Source organism: Toxorhynchites rutilus, chromosome 2 (genome assembly GCF_029784135.1).
Source record: "Toxorhynchites rutilus septentrionalis strain SRP chromosome 2, ASM2978413v1, whole genome shotgun sequence".
Lineage (NCBI taxonomy): Eukaryota > Metazoa > Arthropoda > Insecta > Diptera > Culicidae > Toxorhynchites > Toxorhynchites rutilus.
In genome coordinates, this window is record NC_073745.1 from 39,482,866 (window position 1) to 39,502,250 (window position 19,385).

At 37.3% G+C, this 19,385-nt stretch overlaps 1 protein-coding gene and 1 long non-coding RNA gene across 2 annotated transcripts in view; one reads left to right on the plus strand and one right to left on the minus strand.

Moving 5' to 3' along the window:
• LOC129765680 (zinc finger protein 709-like) overlaps positions 1–19,385 on the plus strand; it is a 67,738-nt gene that overhangs the window by 8,706 nt on the left and 39,647 nt on the right. Inside the window, exons 7-14 of the mRNA XM_055766091.1 lie at positions 11,872–11,955; positions 12,010–12,093; positions 12,149–12,232; positions 12,286–12,369; positions 12,429–12,512; positions 12,568–12,651; positions 15,122–15,205; positions 15,263–15,436. Of these exons, the coding sequence (XP_055622066.1) occupies positions 11,872–11,955; positions 12,010–12,093; positions 12,149–12,232; positions 12,286–12,369; positions 12,429–12,512; positions 12,568–12,651; positions 15,122–15,205; positions 15,263–15,436 (762 nt within the window). The remainder of the gene's footprint in view (positions 1–11,871; positions 11,956–12,009; positions 12,094–12,148; positions 12,233–12,285; positions 12,370–12,428; positions 12,513–12,567; positions 12,652–15,121; positions 15,206–15,262; positions 15,437–19,385) is intronic.
• LOC129771729 (uncharacterized) lies at positions 3,347–11,858 on the minus strand. The gene is made up of 2 exons (XR_008742465.1): positions 10,132–11,858; positions 3,347–10,075 (listed from the first exon to the last, which is right to left on the minus strand). It is a non-coding gene; the product is annotated as an uncharacterized LOC129771729 (long non-coding RNA).

The window sequence follows — 19,385 nt, forward strand, 5'->3', positions numbered from 1 at the left end:
TTGGCAAAATGGCGGCCGTTTGAAGAAAAAAAATGCCATTTTCAAAGTGTATTCTCCTGTTTCATTTAAATACGACATAAATCGGTTCAGTAGAACTTGAGATATCGTGTACGCCAGTTTGAAAAACTAGTTTTGTGAAAAACGCGTTTAAAGTTAATTGTTATGGCCGTACCAGGTTATAAACCGCATCACTAAAATGGCTATAACTCTGTAAATAATGGAATTTTCGAAAACGTTATTTCTAGGTATATTCTTGAATGCCTAAACATCAGAAATATGAAGATTTTTTTTTTGAATTTTCTAGACTAGAATACTGCCTTAAAGCATCTCGAATATCGCGTTAATCTACCGAATCATGATTTTGTCATGGCTGAAAAACATAAGTTTATTCCGACTCTGCCCATGTTTGTATAGAAGACGTAATCACCATCACCATAAGTGTTGGGAAAACACAATTTTGTTGTTTTTTTGCCTGCAAGCGTAACCATGCAAATTTCCAATGAAATAATCTGTCCAGTTGTAGGATATTATCAACAAAAAGAGGGCCTAGGGGATTTCGCGGATTAAAATAGATTTTTTTTCCGTTTGGGAAACGTTTGCGTCTATTTATGTGGACAATCATTCGTTCAATGAACATTTGTCCGCAGAGCTAGACGTAATCACCAGGTTGCTCTGGCTGTAGCGTTAGTATTTACATTTCCGATAATAGTTAAAACGTCTCCGTCAGTAGTTTCAGTTGTTATCGGATAAAATCAAAAAGGTTTGGAAGAAATTTAGTAAAATGTCTGGAAAAGGTGTTCTGGATGCCTTTATAATGCTAAGAACCAATATTATTTAAATTTTACTACTGATCTGATTGTTTCATTATCTACTTGAAGATACAAATGCACAAATTTTAAACATTAACATTTACATTAAAAAAACACAATTGCTTCTCTTTGTTCATGGCAGTGCAGTGTACAGAAAACGGTAATTATATGAGCTGTGTTTCAATGGTTTCTCAATTAATCTAACAGGAAACACTAAGTAATAAGACACTATCGTGACAGACATGTTTAGACTCTACAAAGAATGTGATTCAAATGTAGATTCAGCTTATAGTTCATAACACTGATAATTGTTGATTTTTGAACGATGTATGAAAGCTGTATGTAAATACGTCTGTTATACGGACAAACAGTGATTTTTTTTTTTGAAACGTTTTTTCAAGATTTTTTCAAATGTTTTCGAACAAAAAATTTTGGTTTACATGTTAAGCAAACGTGTTACATTGTGTAGAATACAAAACGGCGAAAAAGTCGATTTTGTTCATTCGTCTCCTATACAAACATGGGCAGGTCTGTTATCGCAGAATGCAAAATAAAGCTAGGGCACCTCGATCATGCTGAAGTAGTTCTTTGCAGTGTTCCAATATACGTTGCAGTTTATTCAGGAAGGCACTGTTCTCCGAATGCATTTTCTCATGGATTCGATTTGCAAAGTGTGTGCGAGGTTAATTACTTCTTCGTGATCATAAGGGATCTCACTTGGGCGAAAAACTCAAAACAGAGACCTGGAATAGGAAATTTTAGTATGCAGGGGAATCGTTAGCTGATTTGTGGAATAACCTAGCGATCGATGGGTATCCCGTCAAAGCAGAATATATTAAGTCCGCAAACTCCTAAATCGACGAATCGGAATTAGTACGATATTGAGCCGATCTGAACATTTGATTCCGACTTGTGCAGATATCTGATTTTTTTACGTTAATATTCTCATTACTTAAAAGAAATTAAAAATTTCAAACTACTTTGAATTTGTATACAGATTAGCGTTACCTAACATAAGGGGGAGGGGGGTTCGTCTTGCATTACTTTTTGTTACCTAGGGGGAAAGGGAGTTGGTCCAAAAACCTCATTTTTAGCGTTACGTTATTTGTGCACGACGCCTTATGAGAAATTATGAGCAAGAAATTACTGCATTCTGAACAAAAAAGACAAAACTGGAGGGCCAGCCACTCAAGAAATTTTCAACTGCATCGAACAGTTGAAAGCAATGCACTTGCATTACACTGGGCTATATGCTTCGCGCGAGTTGACCCTTTCAATACGGCAGTGTGCTCCGCCGGAGTGCTGCGTCTAAAAATATGCTGGTGTGATCGTTGTGCAGTATCACTTTCATGTCGTCTAAAGACGACGCTCGTACACACAGCTCATCGCGCGGATGTCGTCTATAGACGACACACAGGTCGTCGCGCGGATGTTGTCTAGAGACGACGCTCGTAGCGAAAGGGTTAATGGCGGAAGCTCCGCCAGACCTGTTTCGAGCTCTGTCACTCTCAGAAGTAAACCAACATCAATCAACACGTCATAATTTACAAGTGGCTTACGAGAGTATTTCGTTATCTATCCATATTTTGTGTGAACGAATTGGCTCCCTCGTTATGAGTGATTCGTATGTTCATGTTTTTCTTGCACGGATTTGAATGATTTAAATAAAGATTTTTTTTTGTATTTTATAAATTAGATAACCGATGGTTTTAATTTACCAACTAGAACAATATTCGATAGTGGTATATTATAACTCTCTTAGAAAGTTTCTCTTCAAATATCTCTTAGTCAATCCAAAAACAACTTCATTTGGATTGTTGAATAGACAGTAAGCCGATAAGAAGCTGTCTATTACTCACTGAAAAATAATGATCGTACGTTGCCATTGAAAAATGCCATTCGACTGCAATCGAAAAACTTTGAATACGTAAATGTGCCCGCCGTTACTCTGCCAGCCTGCCCAGAAACACTTAGGGTAAGGTGACACTGGCTCGGAGTACGCACGAATATTTGATTGTGCGATAACTGACGAAAAGAAACAAACTATTTTGTTCGATAGAAGCTGACGAATTCGAACGAAGCAAGTGGGAAGCAATGTAACCACACCAATACAATTCTTTGTGGTTGTTTACTTCTCACGATTGTATGCGTTTCGTGCAGCCTTATTTTCGTAAGAAGCTGCAGGCAGTATCACCGTGGCCTTAGCTTCGTCTAAATTTGCTCTAAACATTCGTATATTCGGTTGCGCATTATCTTTTTAGGCCACGGTGATACTGCCTGCAGCTTCTTACGAAAATAAGGCGAAAAAAATAACAAGCGTATATATAACATCATATGCCCTAAAATTTGGTTGGCATATAATGCGCCTAACTGGCATATGCATGCAAAAGTGGAGGCCATTTACATACATGGCAAATGCTTACCGAATTTGTTTGGATGAATATGCAACTTTGACAGGCTATAATAGCGATTATGTTGAAACTGAATTGCGATCTAATATGAATATATTCATGGATTGTCAAAGCACCAAATACGACTTTTGCCATACTCATATATGATTTATTACAGACATAGAAAAAAAACAAATGGCGCAAAAATTTTTCGTAAAATGTTTGTTATAGCCTCACGAATCGCCATTTTTATATATGAGTATTTATGTTTGTAGAAATAATAATTGTTTGATTGACTTGTGTTGGGAGTGGAATATGAATGTTTAAAATGGCACAGATTTATGTTTGGTGAAAGCTGCTCCGATGTGGGTTCGAACTCCGGTCGTCTGGATTATCATCCACCAGCTATCTCGCGCGGCTATCTGAAATTCAATTCAACAGCGGTTAAAAATTTCGAGTGCATCAGCATTTCATTGACATTTCAATATGATGTAATATGTTCTTTATTCCCAGCAAACATTAAATCGTATAACTTTGCACATGATAAGTCACATATAATTTCGTATCAAATCACAATCGCATAAAATATCAATCAAAATATCGATCATATATATCTAAAATCGCATAAAATGCAAAAACACGATTTTCCATGTCATCGATGGATTGAGTGGTAACGTTGTCGTATCAAATCGCATATCAGTCCAAAAAGCATCGCATATCGTTATATACGGCTTTATATGCGTACAAAATATGGCATATACGTATATCGCCTCCACTTTTGTGTGTATATGCTAGTTATCTGCATCATATATCATACAAATGTGTCTTGGTTGTATGTATATCGCCTCCAATTATAGCTATTCATACGACTTAATGTTTGCTGGGTTGGGATCTAATATGATTTACTGTTTCATGATTTCCTTCAGCATGCAACATCAATTTAAATTATACGCTTATACGACACACAAAATGCATCAGCGTAATATACGCATATGATGTGGATTAAATATATTTTACGACAATGTACATCATAAAATTGATGTTTATTATACCGAATTGCGACTTAATTTGATAAGGGTATATGAAATCGAGTTTTTACATTTTATGCGATTTCAAATATACACGATACATACTTTGTTTGATATTATATGCGATTATGATTTATATTTCTTCCTAAAAAGCCTCATATTTGATGTAGAAATATGTATTCGATTTCATATATTTTTTTCTATATATTCACAATGAAAATATGATTTACCAACGTTTCTCTACTGCAGTCTGATACGGCTGACTTAAAACCCAGCATCGTAACAGCGTCCATAAACAATAGCTCCGTCATTGAAACTGTTGCTTCTACTCGCCCAGAAGGCCCCGAGGTATCCAGACCAACAAAAACAAAAGATAACACAGGTAAATCTTATCGAAAAGAATAAAATATCCTAACGTTACCATTGAGCTTCCGATCATATTCATACACTTCACAACTCATTAGTGTTCCAATTGATTCGCTTTTTTATACCTAACCAGGGTTGCCAACTATAATTTCCAAAAATCAGCGAGAGTGAAAATAAAAATCACGATAATTAATATTGGGTTGTCCGGAAAAATCGGCCCGATTTTTTGGAACAACAAAAGTATAATTTTTATGAGCATACATACATTTACTTCAATTTTATATGTACAGTTTTGTTCCACAAACATTTGCCAACTGCATGCAGCTCAAAAATTCTATCCTACCAGATCATGTTTGTTCTCTCGTTGAAAACTGTTCAAGGTTATCTTAATGCTGTTCATAGAATCTAATTTCTTGGCCTTGAAAGTATTTCACAGAGACCTGAGCCTATGTTAATCTGAAATCATAAGTTAGGTTAGTTCAGCTGGTGAGATAGAACCTCCCTCCAAAATAATTCATTGTGTAATTTATCGAAACATGAAGTTTGGTGTTGTCCTGACGGAGGGACAACGTCTATCAACGACTGATCCACGAAGTTTGTCCTGGATGGCTCCCTTTAATTTGTCCAATTGTGAGCAGTACATGTAGGAATTTATCGATTGATTACTTGGCAGATGCTCACTATACAGAACTTTTCCAACACAGACTATGGCTTCCATCGGGTGAAGACCGACTTTGTAGTTAGCTAAAGGTTGTTTATTTTAAATCTTTGTTTCATTATTTTCATTAATTTGTTCCGCTATACTTCCGCTTGCAACTGGAGCTTGTTGCTTCCGCAACTATACATTGTTTGCATTGTGATTTTTGATACTATTACTACGACAATACATGTCATAATCCAATGAAAATCACTTCGATGTCGCAATTAATGAAATGTTTAACGCAACATCTCTACTTGAAGGTTCGAGAACGATGAATGAATTCAACTACGAGAACAGTGCAAAAGATTATGCAGGGACGTCAGACTTTTTTCAAAACATATATATGTGTGTTTGAGTACGTATGAAAATATTACATATTTTTATACGGGTTTTGAGTAATTTATACTTATTGTATACAAATAAAATCATGTACACCCGTGGTCGAGTGGTTAGCGTCTCACATTATCATACCAGGTGTTCGAGTTCGATTCCCGTTCGGGCCGGGGGATTTTTCGTCAAAGAAATTTCCTTCGACTTGCACTGTGGTCACGCGTTTCAAGAACTTGCCCCTCGGAATACATTCAAGGCGTGTTATTTGGCTAAAGAAATCTCAACTTAGTATTAGCAAATGACGCTAGTTAGTAAATACGTTGAAAAGGCAAAAGTTCCACAGGGAACGTTAACGCCATTCAAGAAGAAGATACAAATAAAATGAACTAAATATCTATAACTCTGTAATCCTTGATGTAAGATTCTGGAGTGAGAGAAAAAAAAGTCTCGCAAAATTATTTTCAATTATCATTCATTCAAATGGCGTTGATGGCATTCTGTTATCGTGCAGCAAAAATCACAATGGATTTTCAGGTGGAACAAATGCACTACGTGTTAAAAAACATCAAATAATTATCTTCATTCAAAATATAAGAATTTGAAACTGCATTCGAGCGTGCCAATATGATAGAGAATTTTTCTTTCACGATAAGCTCAAACTTTAATAAATGTCGAAACTGTACCTTCGATAACGCTTCGGAATAAATAATCAACGAAAGAAAGAGCAATCATTATACAAGTGAGGACCGGAGAGCATTTCTATGTAGGGTATTCTGACAGTTCTAATTTCCAATCAGGAAAACTTTGACAGGAATCCCGGTATATTTATTACGGATAATTTTCATTAGGATAAATAAAAAAAAAACTCAAAAATTAGGAAAAATCAGGATCATTAAAAAAAATAAGTGTTTGTATCAGGATACGGATACGAGTCAAAAAGTCTGGGAATTCCTGAAAAATCAGGAAGATTGGCATCTATGGACCTAACAGCATGGAACTCGATATGTTTTTGTTTAAATTCGAGGAACACTTTTCGCGAGTTTTATCAATAAAATGTTGTTCCGTACATATTCCTTTATGTTCTCAATTCGCACTTTCATATCATATGAGAAATTATCAGTATCGTTTGATGAACTTGAATCATTCATGTTACTTTATGTAAACCCCTTCGCGTATTGTTTAATACGTCACACATCAAGTGATTTCACTACTCTGCTGAGCGTTCTAGCGCCCTATGTTATGCAAGTACACGACGAGTGAGACTCGATGTTATACGGGAAAGGGTAAATTAATTTCCAGGAGGATCATCTATTTGTTCAACGAAGCGAAAAGTTATGACTTTATAATTAGTTTTTTCCTCACGTTCAACTTTGTGTGAAAAGATAACCGGAAAACGGGTTTGAATCAACCAAATTTATAAATCCGTTAGATTTCATCAACAAAATGTCGTGATTCTGCATACTATTTTATCTGGGTGAGTAATTTTCGTGTACAATACAAAAAATGTAGCTCACCTGCAGTATATGTCAAATTACGTTGGGGTGAGACCAGGAATGCCAGGTGATTTCTTCAGAGATTTTCACATGATACGAAAAGTACGGAGAAACCATACCTCGACAGGAAAATTACACACTGGCCAAATGGTCAGTTGTGGTCAATAGGTACAGATTATAGGAAGGATGAAGAGGGAAAATGAGAAGATATCGAAGAAAGGAAAAGATAGTTTTTGAGAAGGACAAATGTTTTATAGAGGCGAATGAACTGCAAAGTTTAAAGCCTCTAAAAACAAAGCTTATCTAACTAAACTTACAGTCCGAAGTCAATGCTAAAATACTAGTCCTACTTAAATCTAATTGCGCTTAATAGTTAGATAATTCTCCGATTGGAGTTCTATGAAGCGTGGGCATGTTGAATAACGAAATATACCTTAATATATCACACATCATCGGGTCGATTAATTGTAGAGGAATTCTCTCGGTTACCTTTTAAGGTTTCCCAAAGTTGACCAACCATCACCGCGATTGGGGTTAAATAAAGACTACGCGCATTGAACAATGGAAAATATCGCTGGTCTGATTGGTTTCAGCGGAGTTCTCTCGGTTACCTTCTCTGGTTTCCCTCAGTTAAAACATAATCACTTACCTCAGTGAATCCTGATTCTTACCTCTCCCACTATCCCTCCCATGATAAACGCTAGGGAACCACGCTATAGAGGCGACCCTTCTGGCCTTCGGGCGACGAATATCATACTAACATTCCTTCCCTTCCCCCGATGACTGTAAGGATGTGGCCGGCGTCGTTATTGACCATTTAAAGCTCGAACCACCGAGAATTGCACAACGAGAATGATTTGCTAGTCTCAAGCGTCATTCTGTGTGTTCTTTGTGCAATTTAGTTGGTTCATGTCAATCACGGAGAGCAACTACGAATTGTACAGTCTACCCATGCTCAAGCTCAGCAAGCTCAAGTGATAGGCTGGAAAAGATAAATATATGGATTAAAATTATTGCTTTAGAACGAATTACGAAGTCGAAATAAATATAGGTAGACTGCATATGTTGTAAATCAGTACATCAGTAAAATTAAGATTTACCAACAAAATTGTGTAATAGAATCTGAAAGATTTAGAATACTTACCTGCTACCTCCAAAACTCTTTGTTTGTGAATTGATAACGCAATGATTATAGAATGTGTAATGTAGAAAATGCAATGTAGAAAATGCAATGTCGAAAATGTACCAATGATGTGAATATATGTAACCAGTTTATTTATGTTTTAGGGATTTTTAACGACTGACGACTGACGTTTTTGCTCCTTAAATGATGGAAGTAAGTCACAATCATCTATTAAAAAACAATTAGTTACAAGATTTCATGAGCATTTTGGCTCATGACATCATCACATCACCAATCCAGATATACTCTGCCTACTGCTACACCTCATATATACTCATTGGGGTTAGTGATGTCTAAATTTTTCATTTATTCGATTATCGATTAATCGTTGGGGAATTTTTCAATTGGCGATCTAACGCAAAACGTAAACGATCGGTGAGGCATCTGGATTTTGTTTTTGAACTAAGAAAATGATGATAAGGTAACCTAAAACTCAAAAACAAATCACGTATATTTTACATCCGGTACTTCTGGACTATACAATTTTCACTACTGAAAGAGGTAAGAAAATAACATGTTATATATACAATTGTGCAGAATTAAATTTCTTCCAAACTCATCGCAATCAAATAATCTTTTATGATTATAACATTGTAAGTTATTGAAATAACTACAAACCTTCCATAAGCTCACATGGCAAAATTTAAAACCATCATCACTTTCACCGCCTTATAGCTTATAGCTGATTTAGACGATGCCAGTCAGCGCTCTAGTTGAAGTATCCAGTGAACAGAGAACATACACTCTGTTCAAGTGTATGTTCTCTGGGCAGTAAAAGATAAACATCTTTTACTGCCCACCGCATCCATGTGGAAATGCTATTTTCAGGAAGTAATTTATCAATTAAAAAAGTACATTTTAGTTGAGCTTTCGCTGAATATGAGGCTAATGTAATAGCGTGGAGTGAATATTTGTGAAATCACGTCGAAAAAGACGGATATGAGTGATATTTGCATGTGGCATTTTCACTCCCCAACGTTCATAGAAACAAACAAAGTTTCATTATTTTACCGTTATGAAGTTGCTGTTTCGAAGGTGCTCAGTGTCGATGTGTATGTTGTGAGATAATAATCGCCAGTTAAAAAATGTCACCGAAAATGTTACTGCTTTCGAGAAATAAGCATACGACTGCTCTCTGGACTTTTTTACCACATGAATAATTGAAATTAGCCACGATATAATTATCATCTGTTAAAAAACAACCAGTTGAATGATTTCATGAGAATTTTGGCTCAAATTTTCATGCAACCGTGAGTAAACTGAGAGGAAAATTTAGTATATATGACCAATTTTTTGGTAAATATTACCAATTCGCTAGTCATTTTCGACCCTACTAATTATTAGTACATTCTACCAAAACAAATTGGTAGACATAAATTTCAAACAAAACACGGTTTGTAAATCCAATGTTGGCTCAATTTAGGGGCAATATCAATGAAGATGTTGGCCCTCATTTGTAAAGGGATAATAACAGTAATAACGATATTTATCGAATAATAAATTTTCAAATCGAAAGCTGTGTTCAAATAATTTTATTCTTATTAATATTCTAATATTAATATTCACACAAACCTTTGCAGTTTTTCGTTTTCGTTGAAGTTTGTTGTGAGCGGCAGTTGGGCCATCAGCGCTTTTCATATACCCACTTATTCACCTACGTAGTCGGACGAGACATCGAAACATCATTCCTCGACAATGCATGTCGTACGCTCTCCGCTCTCCTTGATGTGGCTTACGTTGTAACAACCGCGAGCGACACGTGGAATAGTGGTATTTCTACAAAATAAAATAAATATTTAGGTACAATAAATCAACAGAAACAAAATGTTTACCTCCGAATCGCTCCACTTCCACTAAAGAAATGGAGAATGCACACACACAGTTGCTAAGCATGAAAATACTCAAGGTTACTAATGCTATGAAGTAAAATTTACGAAACGTTGGTAGGGTTGTACATTGAATTTGACATCAGTTTTACAAGACTTTGGTAATATGTACAAAAAATGTGTACATTTTACCAATGTTTCGATTACTAAAGATTTGGTAGCTGCATTTACTAATGTTTTCCTCCAGTGTACTTTCAACATTGTTTTGTTTCTTCCATATACATTCCATATTGAATGCAAATAAATACGACACGATATTTTGGTTGCCAATACAGATACACTTCGCCTACTGCTCCACCTCTATATGTACCTCGTTGGCCGCGGCCTGCATATTATACAAGGGATATTTTGTTTTGCTCCTGAAACATAAACAAGTTTTAGCATTACAACGTTGTTATTGGACGGTTTTGCACGTTGAATTTATTTGGATAGAAAAATTTTGGCTGGAGGAGTAGGATGACGTTTGTGAGCAACAACCAGTAAGTTTTTTCTTGAGAAAATGATTAGGAAACGAATCATTGTAAGCGGTATTTGTTATTCAGTTTGATTCGATTATCGTAAATGATATTGATGTTCGAACAAATTTCATTTCTACAGTGACCAATGCAGCTTCTGCTCTGCTACATGCAATGAGGAATTTCGTCACGCACTCATCTCCGCTCAACTTGGAGAGCAGAAACTAAAAACTATCCTACGAAAGTTGAGCAATTTCACTTCTCAGCTAAGCACTTATCCTATGTGCGAAAAATGTAACCAAGAACTCATAACCGTCCACAACATTCCCGAGAACTGCTTTCTAATTTTGCCTAGCGTTGAACCGACTGCCATCAAAATGGAGCCAGAGTTAATAATTGAGGATAACGAGACAGTCCAAATTGAACAGGAAACCGAAACTCAAATCAAGGGACAGAATGTTGAGCTATTCTCCATCAGAGAGATGGACAAGAAGGACGATGATACTTCGTTGGTTCCGGTTGCAACAACGAATACACAAAAAAAAGGTGATTTGGATGTTTCACATAAAAAAGGCTATACAGACTAAAGTTTGGTGAAAGATCGCATACTGTTACACATGAGTAAAAAATTATGTAAATATTGACATAATCTATTTCAGGAGAGAAACGGTTCAAATGTGACAAGTGCGAAAAAACATTTACCACGAGAGTCGTACTCAAAGCGCACTTTCGAATTCATACGGGTCAGTTAAAAAAGATCAATTCAGTAAATCGTTCAGCAGGATCATTCATTTACAGGTGAACGTCCCTATCCTTGTCCACATTGTTTGAAGACGTTTATCAATGGTTCAAATCTCAAACTACACATTCGATCGCATACGGGTTGGTACAGATTTTTTTTGTTCTACAATGCACCCTTCAACAGAGTCATGCTTTTGCAGGTGAACGTCCCTATTCTTGTCCTCATTGTCAGAAGACGTTTAAGGATTCAACAAAACGTAGACTGCACATTCGAATACATACGGGTTGGTAAAAAATAGTAGAGTTGTGCCGAGACATTACTGCACAGTTGACGTAGAGTTATGTTAGGCTAGTTGTTGGATATTGCTTCCCGTGACGCGACCGATAATTAGTGTTTCAATTTGTACACCCAATAATTTCTAGCAATATTGATCCAACGTCATAAATGTTTCATTCCGATGAATCATTCAGCAGAGTTATTCCTTTGCAGGTGAACGTCCCTATTCTTGTCCACATTGTCAGAAGACGTTTAAGGATACTACAAAACTCAAACTGCACATTCGAATACATACAGGTTGGTAAAATGTTTTACAATAATAAATTATTCGGCAGAATCACTCTTTCGTAGATGAACGCCCCTATTCTTGTCCTCATTGTCCAAAAATGTTTAAGGATTCCTCAGCGCTGCAAAGCCACATTCGAACTCATACGGGTTGGTTAATAGAATACTATTAAATAAGCCATTCAGAATGATTATCCATTTACAGATGAACGCCGCTTTTCTTGTCCACATTGTCCGAAGGCATTCAAGCGTACTACGGAGCTCACGCAGCACATTCGAACTCATACTAGTTGGTAAAAATGTTTTGCTACAATGAACCATTTAGTAGTCATTCCCTTGCAGATGAACGTCCCTATTCTTGTCCACATTGCACAAAAACGTTCAACCAGCCTTCGGCGCTGCGTTATCACATTCGAGCTCATACGGGTTAGTAAATAATGTTTTTTTTTTACAATGTGCCATTCAACAAAGTCATTTGCTTGAAGATAAAGGTGCCTTTTCCTGTCCACATTGTTCGAAGGCGTTTGAGCATACTACAGAACTCACGCAGCACATTCAAAGTCATACTGGTTTGTAAAAATGTTTTACTACAATAAACCATTCAACAGAAACTTTCCTTTGCAGATGAACGTCGCTATTCTTGTCCGCATTGCCCAAGAACGTGTATAGCTCCTTCAACACTCCAAAAGCACATTCGAACGCATACGGGTTAGTAAAAATATTTTACTACACGAACCATTTGAATCGTTTGTTTAAGAAACCACATCAACGCAAAATTGGCTTTTTGACAGTTTTTGAGTCCTTGAGGGCAGGTATGGACAAAATCGCATCGAAATTCGTTCAACAACACTCATTCACAGATAAAACTCACCCTTCTATTATCCGGTTAATTCCTCACTTTATTTGAGACAGTAAACATTCACCTATCATCTTCGCAAAGTTCATTTTTGATTTGAACGGAAAAATACTTTTGCATTCCCTCATTTGCCTCTCGGAATTACGTTAGATGGTGAGAGAATCAAATTGGAAACTTTTGCTTGAACCAGCGAGTGTCTCTGTAAAATCATTCGTTTTTCACACAAATAGCAATCATTGAAGCCTCGACGCGGCAGTCAAATATAGCTAGATAGTTGAAATCGAGTTGTTTCCTGTGCATTATTGCAATGACATTTTTTTTGTTTCTAGTGTCAAACGATCTAAACCAACGCAAATTATTGGTGAGCAGGAAGGTAGATTCATGTGCGCTCGAATGCTGACAAGGAAAAAAGTACAAGGGAAAATAAAATCATACATACACGCAGATTGAGTCTATTTTGGGCCTGATTCTCGAATACACTTCGCTGTGGAAACGAAATAAACGGCACGCCATTCAACTACGTTTTACGAGTTAGTGAAGTGTAGAAGATAATAATGAGTTTTCAGGCAGATTGAGCACTTTTCAAATAAAAAAACATTAATGAAAATTAAATTCTTCGTATCATACTGGTATTCAATGTGAATGGAAAACTTTGTTTTCTTCATGTGATTTAATTGACGAATTTACGTTGGATTTACAACCAGATGGCGCAGCGAGTAAAATGAGGATGTTTTGTTTTTTTAGGTATGAAATTCGTTCAAATTTTCTAGACAAATCAGAATTTATCTTCAAATTTCCCGGTTTCATGTATTCGTTCCACGCTGAAAAGGTTAGAAAATCATCATTTTTGCAATGTGCTATGTATATTACGAGGAATGGCTTGTTATAAGTATTGTAACTTTAATTTTTTTCAACTAAGTAAACGATGAATAGGGTGTTTTGCTCTAAAAATACAGCAAATCCTTCTCGTATCGACCCCTACATAATCAATGATATCAGCCAATTTGATATGACATCGATTTCATCGCAATTATCCATAGTATCAATAATCGGTATGCATTATCAAACTTAAAATTTTCGAAGATTATCTATGACTTTGGTCAAATCGCGTGTTGAGACCATCGTAAATATACAAAACTCCAACTTTCTTACCATATACTGACGACATTCAATGGCTGAAATGAATATAAATTGAAAAAAAAATAATAATCACCACCGAATCTTGCTTTTCAGTGCGTAAAATAAACAAACACCCTCACTTTTGTGGTTCTGAGTTCTAATGTAGATGTTGCATGAGCTGATTCAGCTTTGCGTAAATTCGTCAATTCCGTTTCCACCGTGAAGTGTATTCGGAATGTATTCGAGAATCAGGCTCTTTGTTTTGTTATGTTCACTCTCAGTCCCGAATGAAGATGGTCGGAGAGTGTAAAATGATTCATCGTGCAGACTCACGATTGCTTGCTGCATTCTTTTCGCCATGATGATTCCAAGTAGATACAAGAGTGATTTATAATTAGGTGTGGAGAAATGAACGAATGAACTTTTCCATACTTGCTTGAGGGTACCTGAATCGATCCTTAATTGGGGTTTCAAATAGTCGTTTGTTTGAGAAACCCCATAAGTTCATGTTTCCAATTAATGCAGAACATAACTTATAAATAGTCCCATTATGAACATTAAAAGTACATAAAATTGAATTGAATCCATTATAATCCGTTATATTTTAAGCTTGTACCATTATACTGATGAAAGAGTGATTTCACATTACACTGAATTCGCTTTTTATACGGTTTAATTTGACGCGGTTTATATTCAGGTGAATTTCGGAATTTACGCTGTTTTTTTGCACGGATTTCGAAATTTACGCGTTTTTTTTACGCGGCACGTATCAACAGCGTAAAAATTCAATATGCTGATTGATGTGAAACAAAAGTTTGGGGGAATAATGAAGTTGCCTTTTAAATGGTAACAAGTTTGCGAACAAAACGGCGCATATTTGACTTGAATTGGATAATTTTAAGTATGTTAAATAAAGCGTCAAATTTCGATCAGAAATACGACTTTTCTTTCTCCCCAACCCTATATTATGGGTTGCATTTTAAACTAATAATTCACTGTTTGATAGAATATTACTCGAATTTTGAAAATTACCGGTTTATTTTTACGCGGATTTACGCGGCACGTATTCCCCGCGTAAAAAGCGACTCAAGTGTAAAAGTTTCGGAATTTAGAGAAAACCAGTTTTTTTTCCTCGCAAGTGCCTCAAATAGACCTATGAGGTTTCTCAAACAAACGATCGATTTATAAGTCATTTCTTTGCAGGGGAACGTCCATATTCTTGTTCACATTGCCCAAAAGCGTACAACCAGTCTTCGTCGTTGCAGTATCACATTCGAACTCATACGGGTTAGTAAAAAAATGGATTATTACAATGCGCCATTCAACAGTGTCATTCCCTTGCAGTTGAAGATCCCTTTTCCTGTCCACATTGTCCAAAGACGTACAAGCATTCTAAAACGCTCAAACTGCACATTCGAACCCATTCTACGGCAACTGAACATCCCTTTTCTTGTCCATGTTGTCCGAAAACGTTCGACCATTCTACAACACTCAAATTGCATGTTGAAACTCATACAGGTTGGTACAAATGTTCCACTATAAATATTAACTTTTTCAGTAGATTTATTTCTTTGCAGATAAAAGTCCTTGTCTTTAACGCTCGAAGGCGTGTAAGCATTCTACAGCGCAATAAAACTGCACATTCCAGTTCATACGGGTTGATAAAAACTGTATTTGACCTGGAATGTGTCTTGCATATGCTCACATGGAGCATCTGCATGGCTATACACTAACCTCACAAGCAGACGAACAACCGTTTGATGAGACTCAGTGCAGCCCTCTGACGGAACGTCGTTCCTGTAGAAGAGACTATCTTGTTCCATACAATCATAGTTTTCTTAGCGGGAAAATAAATTTGAAGCGCACCGAAATGGCGCAAATTACTTTATTCTTCCACTTCCATTCAATACGTTGTAAAGTTAACAAACGAATTGAACTTTTTGTTAAAGCAACGTATCGCGTGTATTTATTCAGCGAAGAACTTTTCACGTGTCCATTCTACAATTCCACCACGTATTCCGGCCATCCATCATTCAATTTCCGTCATGTGATCGACGATCATGCGTCTCGAACAAAATCACGCCTTAAATTTATTTTACGTAGCGCGTAGCGTCTCGATATACTACATATGCTTCGAGTAAGGTACACCGAGCATGTAGAAACGGGTTTTTTAAAGTTGAACTTCACATTTGTCTAATAAAATAATAAGATTATGTAGTGGCATTTACTAAGTCAATCCGATGATAATCGATAAAAAATAATTAATCATATCAGAAGTTTTGAAGTCGCAGGGGGGTTGTGTCCGACCGACGACCGCATAGTTGACGTAGGATTCCATTATGCTATTTGTTGCATGCTGATATTGGTTATGTTGGTTCAATTGTGCTAAGCACCTAATATTATATGTAGAGCATATGAAAAATCACTTTTTCGAATATTCCTTCACTTCTGCAATTTTCTCGCCGCATGAACTTTCCTTGAGTGAAAATGAACACAACAAAACCGACAGCTTAAACCGGACGATCCGTTCTCGAGCACAATTTTATTTATGAAAATTCAAATAATTCGTTTAAGGTGAAGGTGGAAGCAAGCCTTTGTAGTAGTGTAAATCCACGTGTAAAAATGGGGTGAAAGTGTTTGTGAGAGAAGAGCAATTTGTTTTTTTTTGTTTTGATCTTTGTACGTAAATAGATCAATTCACTTATCCGACTGTGTGGCGCTTCACTGACACGAGTCTTAGAATACATTTTAAAAAAATAACAATTCAATACTGAAGTAAAATGTATGAACGATGTGTTCCGATGAAAAATTGCAAATATAAATATATTAGGCTGTCAAAAAAGTCCTGCGGTATTTCCGCGAGGTGTCGTTGTAAGCGCGTAAAGGGTGTGTCACATCAAATTGCATCACGGAAAAAACGCTGTAGAAATTTAATTTTTAGGAATTATATCTTCAGCTTTCGCTTATAATCAGATAAGAGTGTATAGATCACGTTGGCCATGCTTCACTGTCAATTTTTCGTAAATTTGGAAAAATGTTGTCGAACGAAAAAGAGCGTCGTGAATTAATCCTGTGCACTCATTTCGAGAATCCGGAGTTGTCACATCGGGACATCGGTAAGATGCTGGGAATCGTCCAATCCACGGTCAGCAGAGTACTAAAACGATACTTCGAGAACCTAACCATCGACCGGTAGGTGAAGAACGGCAAAAATGGATGCTCCGTCAGTGAAAAAGATCACAAGCGCGTAGTTAAGCAGTTTAGACGTGATCCGAGAAGTTCGTCCGGGATGTCGCCAATAAGCTGAATTTGTCAAGTTCATTCGTCCAGCGGACCAAGCAGCGGGAGGGCCTGCGTACATACAAGGTTCAGAAGGCTCCTAACCGCGACGAAAGGCAAAACATGGTGGGGAAGACGCGAGCCCGGAAGCTGTACACCGAAATGCTGACGAAGCCGCATTGCCTGGTAATGGACGACGAAACCTACGTCAAAGCGGACTTTCGTCAGCTGCCGGGCCTGTTGTTTTTCTCCGCAGAGGACAAATTCAGCGTTCCGGAGGAGATTCGCAAGCAGAAACTATCCAAGTTTGCCAAAAAGTACATGGTGTGGCAAGCGATCTGCTCTTGCGGAAAGCGGAGCGCCCCCTTCGTGATGACCGGCACGGTAAACGGGCAGGTTTACCTTAAGGAGTGCCTACAGAAGCGCTTACTACCACTATTGAAGCAGCACGAGGGCCCGACCATCTTCTGGCCGGATCTCGCTTCGTGCCACTATTCAAAGGACGTGTTGGAGTGGTACGAAGCCAACGGGGTCACCTTCGTGCCAAAGGAAATGAACCCGCCTAACGCGCCAGAGCTTCGCCCAATAGAGAAATATTGGGCGATTATGAAGCAGGCCCTCCGGAAGAACCCAAAAGTTGTCAAATCGGAGGCGGACTTCAGGAGAAAATGGATTTCTGTTCAAAAAAAAAACTACAAAACGATGTATATCAAAACCAAGGCGCATAGAAGTATATCCTAAGGTGGGCCAATATGCTAAAACCACTCTGCAGCCATCTTGGATGTCTACTGTGTTTTGTTTGTGTTTCACGCTTCAAGCAAATAATTTAAATAATAATAAAAAAAAATTCAAATAATTTTCAAAATAATTTCCCTTCTGATTTTTTCCGTACTGTTTTCATATACCACTCCCCTAACCAACTTAGTGATGAAACGGCCTCACCTTAGGATATACTTCTAGGCGCCTTGATCAAAACAACACCAGCATTGGATCTAACAAAAAGGGCCTATCTGAAATCTACAAGTATAAAGGGACTACATATTTATGTCTTCGTTCCTTCCAAAAATTGGTGATGTTAACGTTGATTATTCGTACAGGGCCGTATCAATAATTGAAGCATATATTTTCGCGCTTCTGTTGATGTGTCATTTTGATTAAGTTACGTTACTGTTTAACCCTTTAACGGGCCGTGAGAACTAGGCATGCAATCAACGCAAATTCCAATACGACATGTTTACGTGCAACAATACACAAAATATATTTTTTCAATACGTAAAACAATCAAAAACATTGAAAAAACTGGTTGCAATATAGTTACCACTGCCCGGTTAGCGCAAAATGTTGGTGGCAATATAGTCGCCACCTGCCTGGTTAGCGTAAAATGCTGGTGGCAATATAGCTTACACCTGCCCGTACAAGGGCTAGTATTAGATGTTGATGGCAATATAGTTGCCACCTGCCCGTCTAGCGGAAAACACTAGATGGTGAAAATGTTTTTGACGTAGGACTACGTCTTTCATTTCTATACCGGGGTGTAAAATCAAAGTTTCGAAAACGAAAGCGTTACGCCGGAGACCGAGATTTTGAGTGTTAATAGCTCCTAAACAACTGAACGAAATGGTATGATAAACACTTCATTCGAAAGATAAAATGTCTACGCGTTCTATACTTGTTACTTTCTGATCCAAAAACTTGTTTCAATAGTCTTAAATTTGCTTTCAAAATAGGCTATTGAAATCACCAATCGGTATATAAGCGAGCGCCGCTCGGAAATCCACTCAGTTCTAATTGAACAGCGATTGGAGCATGTTGTCGCTGTTGTGGTGAAGCTCTTAATTTATCATGAAAGCGCGGATGAACGGTGTCACCAAGAGCCTGTTTGTGCACCTTAGGCCAGAAGGGAATCCATCAGGAGGAGAGTGATGCTACAAACGGTTCCCCGGGAAGATCTTGAAGCAGTCGCTACACACACACATACACGCACGGAATTCTTTCCGTTTGGATCGAGAAAGATCCGGAAAATAATCTGCCAGTTCCTCTAGGAATTTAAAAATACATTCATGTGAAAGAGTTTATTTGAATGTTTTCTATCCATGTAACACTGTGACCAAATATGTTTCAATCAAGTGCTATTAACAGATGGTTATCGAGTTAGCATTAACCACTGGTGGGCTTCCAGTATCGAGGA